Here is a 7500-nt window from a genome sequence, read left to right as displayed (position 1 = left end):
CTCTGTGTTGCAAAAATAATTATAATTGAACAGGATGGCTAATACGTTTATATTAAGAGTAATACGCATCACATTAAGTCAACTGTATGCGAAATGACCAATGTAGGCTGGACTTGATTTTGTAATGCATAATAAATATTAATTGAATGGTTTTGGCTTGCCATTGGTGGATTTCATGTGAGTGACAGGTCAGTCCCGCCCTCAATGTCTTATTTTTAAGACAACAACAAACTCTGTACCGCATCGAATGTCATTCCCTCGCTGTAAATGCTTGTGCTCCTGGCTTGTTTCTGCCCCCTCCCTGCACGCGCATTCTTAATGTTTACAAACATGGTAATTCATCTATACAGGGGGGCTAATAATTCTGTCTTCAACTGTGCATCTCAGATTACCTAAGGGTGAGTAAAAGACCAATAAATCTTCTTTTTTTGGTGAACTGTCCCTTTAAGACCATGGCGACGTCACTGGTTGAAGGAAATCCGATCAGTATTGTTACTAATTGTGACGTACTGGTTAAAACGGATCAGATCCAGATGTTCTGAGGGTCTCATTCAGCCATTCGGATAAACCTGATCAGCTCTGTTTAGGTATAAAGGCATAGCCGTATGTAAGCACATGAGGGCTGGAGTCAGGACAGATCGTGTTATACATGATCTGTCAGTGTGCTGGGGTTTAAATACAGATTAAATTCATTGGGTTCAGATCGCTCCATTAAGGATCTTCAGGGAATTTGTCTGATTGCGAGAGACTTTGTTTGTAGATCTGAAAGGGTTTAATGTTGAGTGTGATGTAAGACTCTGTGATGGAGTATATATAGTGCTTGACTGCTCGTTTGTGAAATGTTTAACCGGATTGAGACGTAATGTGATGTTACAGTACTGCAAGCAGAAGCAGTGTTGTTGTTGATATTAACTACAAATATCTATCTGGCTAAATAAAGATAATTTTTAAATACATTTTTAAAGTTTTAAAAAATAAGATTAAAATATATTAATAAGATGAAAATTTGTGTGTATGTGTGCATACATGTATATAATATTGAATAATAATAATGTTGTTATAATTAATGATAATAATAATATTAATAACATTTATATATAAATGTAATAGTAGTATTGTTATAATTAATAATAATATCATAAATAATAATAATTTTTGTTATTATATAGTGATAACAATATTAATATTATAATTAATATAATAATAATAATAATAATAATACATTATTATTATTGTTATTATTATTATTATTATTAATATGATCATCATCATCATTATTATTATTTTTCATTATATAATAATAATATTAAGAATATTTTTTGTATTATTAATAATAAAAATAACATTGTTTTATGCAATAAAATAATAATAATTAGTATTATACAACGATAACAATAATATTGTTATTATTATAATTAAAATAGTAATAATAATATTTTTATTAAATAACAAATAATATATAACTATAATAAAAATATTGTTATTAATATTAATGATAACATCATCATAATAAATATTGTATAATAATAATAATAATAATAATAATAATAATAATGATAATAATGATAATGTTTTATATAACAAAATAATAATAATAATAATAATTATTATTATTATTATTAATAATATATTATTGTTGTTATTATTGTTATTATTTTTATTAATATTATTATGCAATAACAGTAATATAATCATTACTATATTATTATATTTGTTTTATTTAGATTTTTATTAACACATTTTTAAATTAACAGCTTAAACCAGTACTAAAATAAACAGTTTTAGAATATTAAATAAATACGAAATTGAACATTGGTGCTGTTGAAATGTAAAACCAAAGTTAAATCTGTATACAATAAACTTAAATATGCTTAAAGTATATAAAAACAACAAAATTAGAAAGATAACTGAAAATATTTATTAAATCAAATTCAAAATGCTAATAAATATTCTTACAGTACATACTGCTTACGAAAATAACACTGCATCGTATACTAAACACATCTATGCCTAATTTGCATGTAATATAAATAAATTAGATGTATCAGCATGACTTGTAACCATGTAAGAGTGTTTGCTCATGCTGCCTATACAGTACCAATCATGTGATATGTACTACAGGTTGTGTCCACTGCCAAGACGACTCATTAGTGCGTAAACCTTAGCTCTGGATGCTTGACAGACGTGCTGGAAAAACAGCATGACGATATGTTTCGTGTGAGAGTTTCTGGAAACGCAGAGTCACTGGAGACCACCAGGAAACGGCCGTCGCGTGCATTAAACCGTGCGGATGTTCAATCACATTCATGAGCATGAGCATATAGCATAAACAGCTTATTTAACAGACTGCGGGCTGGAAGTGACAGCTGTGTTTTTACTTGAATTAATTTGGCATGAAGAAACCCTCTTGAATTAATTTTCAAATACTTCCCAACAAATACTGCACAGTTTTATTATAGTCTTAAAGGGCACATAGGTTACCCCTTTTTTCATATTTATTATAAGTCTTTTTTGTCCCCAGAATGTGTCTGTAAACTTTCAGCTCAAAACACCCATCAGAGTATTTATTAGAGCTGTTTGAAGTGTCTGTATTATACCTGGGGAAAGGTTGTTGCTGTTTTTTATGCGCACACACACACACACACACACACACATATAACGTAGACACACACACATACATAGCCCAGAGACAATGAGAGAGACAAGCGGCTGTGGTGATGAAGTGAATGGCTGTGCTTCATTACACTCTTGCACGTTTTAAAACATGTTAAACTTGTAAAACTCACTCTTGATCACGTCTGATGATGATTGATGATCCTAGCAAACTGAACAGACCTAATATTCGCGGTTGCTTTGCTCTCGTCCTGTCTTGTCGATATGATTATATGCATTACTACGGAGACATGTTAATGCGCGCAGCTGTCAATCAATATTGGTGGGCGGGGGGAACGCACTCCTACGTAAAGTTGCGGTCAATCTGAAAACCGCTTCAATTGGTCCACCGTTTTTATGTTGTTAAATTTGTAAAAAAAAAAAAAAGGACTGTGTGTTTATATCAGCCCAAAATGACAGTCTATACACTAGCTTGAAAAGTGGACTTTTCACCATAGGTGCCCTTTAATGACTATTTTCTTTTACCTTTGCCATGATGACACTACATAATATTTCACTAGTTGTTTTGTGAGATGCTAATATTCAACAAGGTTTAAAAAATTGTATTGTTATTCCAGCCAAACTTAAACAATTAAGATTTTCTCCAAAAGACAAAAGTAATACGAGTTCTGACTGAAATAATAAAGTGAGCCTTCAGTCATGCCGCCCCCTCATCTTGGAACTCTCTTCAGTCTGAACTAAAAATGTCTGAGCTCTTCCCAATTACATCGTTTCACTCTATTATTTTTAACAAACAACAACAACAGTCCATTTCTCAATGTATGTGTGTTTAATATATTGTAATGTGGTATAGTTGATCAACTAAACTGTATTTTTGTATCAAATTAATTTTTCTATTTATTATTATTATTATTATTACTATTATTACTATTATTATTATTATTATTACTATTATTATTACTATTACTATTATTTTTTTTATAAGTTGTGTGTTGTAGACCTCTTGGCCAGGTCACCCTTGTAAATGAGATCTTGATCTCAATAGGTTTTTATCTGGTTAAATTAAGAAACACAACATTAGTCCTTAAAATAGCAACTTTAAATCTTTATATTGTTTTTAGCACAAAACGTAACCACAAGAGTCTAGCTTTAAAATAAGAAAATTAGATTTTTTTTATTTTTTTATTTTTTTTGAGTGAGATGCTAATGGTCTAATCCAATTCAATGATCTATGCTAAGCTAAGCTAAAAGTGCCATATTCAGAGATCAGCTGAATGGATAACAAAAATGCAACCCGTTGTATCTCTAGGGGAGCTTTAAAACGAGCCCATTTCCGAAAAATAGTGTGCTGTTTCTTTAAAAAAAAAAGCTGTACTAAAACCTTTTTAGGTGTTTTTTAAATACGTTCAAGGTTTTCTAATACGGCATGGTGTGTGGCCCGAGACGTCAGACTGGTATTAACATGCAGACAGACTTTTTCTGCTGATCACATGCATGAAGGAGCAGAGCTGACTGAATGAACACAATCATCCTCCTGTTCACCTCAGTCTTACACACACACACAAACACACACACACACAGAAACAAAGCTGTGACCCTTTAGCGTTCATTATTCACCAGGCTGTGGTTCCTTCCATTAACACAAGCTGTTTGAATGAGATGTGTGTGGTGATGTGGAGTCCAGTCAGATTAATGATTGGTGCTCATAGTTGAAATGGAGAGTTCTCACACTCGGCTCTGTTTTTGCTGTTAAAGCTGTCAAGTTAACACATCTTTGGCTAAATAAAGTATTTATACAGTGTGTTTTTTATTATTATTATTATTTTTTTTTTTTACCTTTAATGGACATTTTGAGATTTAAAAAACATTGTAGTGTTTCAGGCCGTATTGTTTTTTTAAAATTAATTAATAATAATAATAATAATAATAATAGTAATATTTTTCTACAAATTGTTGCTTTAAAAAAATAGTTAATCATTTTATTTCCATAAATTCCCAAGATTTGTAATGTCCTGAATATTTTATTAAAGATTATTGTTTTGAACAAAAACTGATGCAAAAGGTATTTATTTTGTATAATAAACATAAATAAATAATTAGGATTTTGGCCCCTCTTACAATTTAGGAACAACTTTAACCATTGCAAAGAAAATTAACTTAATTTTGAACATTTTATATATTTATTTATTTTTTATTTTAATAAAATATTTAATTTAGTTTTATTCAATTGTATTAATTTAATATGCTTTTAATTATTTATTATTTATTTATTTTCATTTATTTATTGATTAATAGCACATTACTTTGCTAAAATTGTCTAAATGTTTTTATTGCAGCTTCTAATATTTTAAACTGTTTTTATGTCCTTTAAAATATATATAATTAAATTTTTGCTCTTCAATTTTTCTTTATCAAGTTCATTGACAGTGAATTTATATTTGCATTGATTGCATGGATACAATTTAAATAGTATTAAAATTTGTACATTTTTATTATTTAATAATTTTTTTTCATTAAATGCTTGTTCGTTTTTAAGTTTTTTTTTTCTTCTTTTAATTAAGCAGTTTTTAGCTAATTTTCGTGAAAGTGTTTTTGAGTGTAATATTGTCTGGACATAAGACAATGTTTATGATGTACAGTATATGACCTGTGTGTGTGTTTGTTCAGCCCTTTCGAGGTTCATGTGGGCTCTGAAGCAGGACCGCAGAAGATCCGTGCCTGGGGTCCAGGTCTGGAGGGAGGCATAGTGGGAAAATCTGCAGACTTTGTGGCTGAATCCATCGGGACTGATGTCGGGATACTCGGTGAGGAGCTTTAAATCCATCATAACTTAAACACATTATATTACGCTCTGATCTTGTGGAAAGGATTATGACGGTATCAAATGTTCTTGTCATTAATTGCTGAAGGTTTTGTCATGGTGTACTGTATTATGTTATTGATTTAAGCTGCAAAAAAGGTTGCTTTAAGGTTTATTAATACAACAATTACTAGTGTATTTCTTTATTCTTTATAATTTATATTTTCCCCAATTTCTGTTTAATGGAGAGCAGATTTTTTTTCCGCAAAGTCACATTAAAAGACTTAACTAGGTTTATTAGGTTAAAGTTAGGGTAATCAGGCAAGTCATAGTATAACAGTGGTTTGTTCTGTAGACTATCGGAAACAATTATAGCTTAAAGGGGCTAATAATATTGACCTTAAAATGGGTTTAAAACAATTAAAAACTGCTTCTATTCAAGCCCAAATAAAACAAAAGACTTTCTCCAGAAAAAAGAAATAAATAGGAAATACTGTGAGAAATTCCTGAATCTGTTAAACATCTTTTGGGAAATATTCAGAAAAAGGGAGAAAAAAAAGTCAGGAGGTTGATTAATTCTGACATTAACTGCATGTCAAATCTTGATTTCCCCCCTGCAGGTTTTGCTATCGAGGGTCCGTCCCAGGCCCGCATCGAGTGTGAGGATCAGAACGACGGCTCATGTGACGTCAGATACTGGCCCACCGAAGCCGGAGAATACGCCGTTCATGTCATGTGTGATGATGAAGACATCGAGGACAGTCCCTTCATGGCCATCATCGTCCCTGATAACAAAGCCAACAACCCCGGCCTGGTAAAAACACAGTAAAATACATGCAGAAATTATTCTCAGTGTTCAAGAGGCCATTCACGCAGAAGCCATTTTTCCATTCCAGTGCACTACTATTGCACTGTTCTTCTATGTAAACACGCGTGACATTCTGCATTTAGAAGACTGGAAGTACATATCGCATCCACCATTTGTCATTATTACATGATCTACCCTTATCAGCTTTAAGTATATTTTGATTTAAGTGTATCTGGTTGTTTTTAGCATGGATTTTTCGCCTATGAATTTAATATTACTTAAAATATAAAAATCAAAAATGCCTCACTTTATTTTAATCATTTCATTATGACTTGTATAAACGCATTGGCATTATTGCATAACTTGTTTAAATGTTTAATTGTTATATAAATGTAATAAAAAACTGATGATATGTATAAATAATCTGCATAGATTGCATTGCAACAATTTTAAATAAAAATATGAATCTTAAATAATTTTATTTACAATATTTTAGTTTCACAAATAAAATGATTATATAAAAAAAAGTCTTTTAATTTGTGATCGCATGTTTGCATTTATGAAGTGCTGGCAAAAATACCATAAAAATGCTACTGCCAGAAAATTACCATTTGCGAGTGCAAAGTTGTATACATTTAATTATGAAATGAATAAATAAATTTAAGCTCATTTTAAAATCAAAGTTTTTTTATTCAGTTTTAAAAATTAAATGTAAAGAAAATTACTGTGTTAAGAGTAATTTTAAAAAGTTACAAATGCAAATTCAAGAAAAAGAATGAAAGAATGTATTTCTCTGCTGTGTTGTGTTTATAGGTGAAGGCTTACGGGCCGGGCTTGGAGAAATCCGGCTGCATCATAAACAAACCTGCTGAATTCACTGTAGAAGCCACAGATGCAGGAGCCGGACCACTGAAGATCACAGCACAGGTCTGATGAACATCATCTCTTCAATATAAATTCAAACTGTCAAATTCTAAAATTCATATTTAAAAATGTAACAATTTATCAATTTTAACATTCTAAAATTAAAGATTTTAAATAAAAAATGTAAAAATTATACAGAATTTTATTTTAAACAATAAAGATTTAAAATAATTCATGATTAACAATGTAAAATTAAACAGAAATTAAAGATGCAAATTCTATTTTTATTTTAAACATTACAAAATGTAAAAATTCGAAATGTCAAAATCAAAAATGTCAATTCAAAAATTATTAGATAAAAATAAAATTTAAATTTAACAATAGCAATTTAGCAGTTTTAAAACGTTGAAATTCT

At 30.1% G+C, this 7500-nt stretch overlaps 1 protein-coding gene across 3 annotated transcripts in view; it reads left to right on the top strand.

Moving 5' to 3' along the window:
* Positions 1-7500, top strand: part of flnba (filamin B a) — a 750037-nt gene that overhangs the window by 85513 nt on the left and 657024 nt on the right. For all 3 annotated transcript variants that reach the window (XR_012387353.1, XM_073917115.1, XM_073917114.1), the window contains exons 10-12: positions 5281-5417; positions 6034-6227; positions 7035-7148. Coding sequence is in view for 2 of the 3 variants with exons in the window: in XM_073917115.1 (XP_073773216.1) it covers positions 5281-5417; positions 6034-6227; positions 7035-7148 (445 nt within the window). In the remaining variant the exon portion in view is untranslated. The remainder of the gene's footprint in view (positions 1-5280; positions 5418-6033; positions 6228-7034; positions 7149-7500) is intronic.

This window comes from Danio rerio, chromosome 11, assembly GCF_049306965.1.
Source record: "Danio rerio strain Tuebingen ecotype United States chromosome 11, GRCz12tu, whole genome shotgun sequence".
NCBI lineage: Eukaryota > Metazoa > Chordata > Actinopteri > Cypriniformes > Danionidae > Danio > Danio rerio.
Note: the sequence above shows the minus strand (reverse complement) of the source record. Positions and strands in the feature narration are given on the sequence as shown.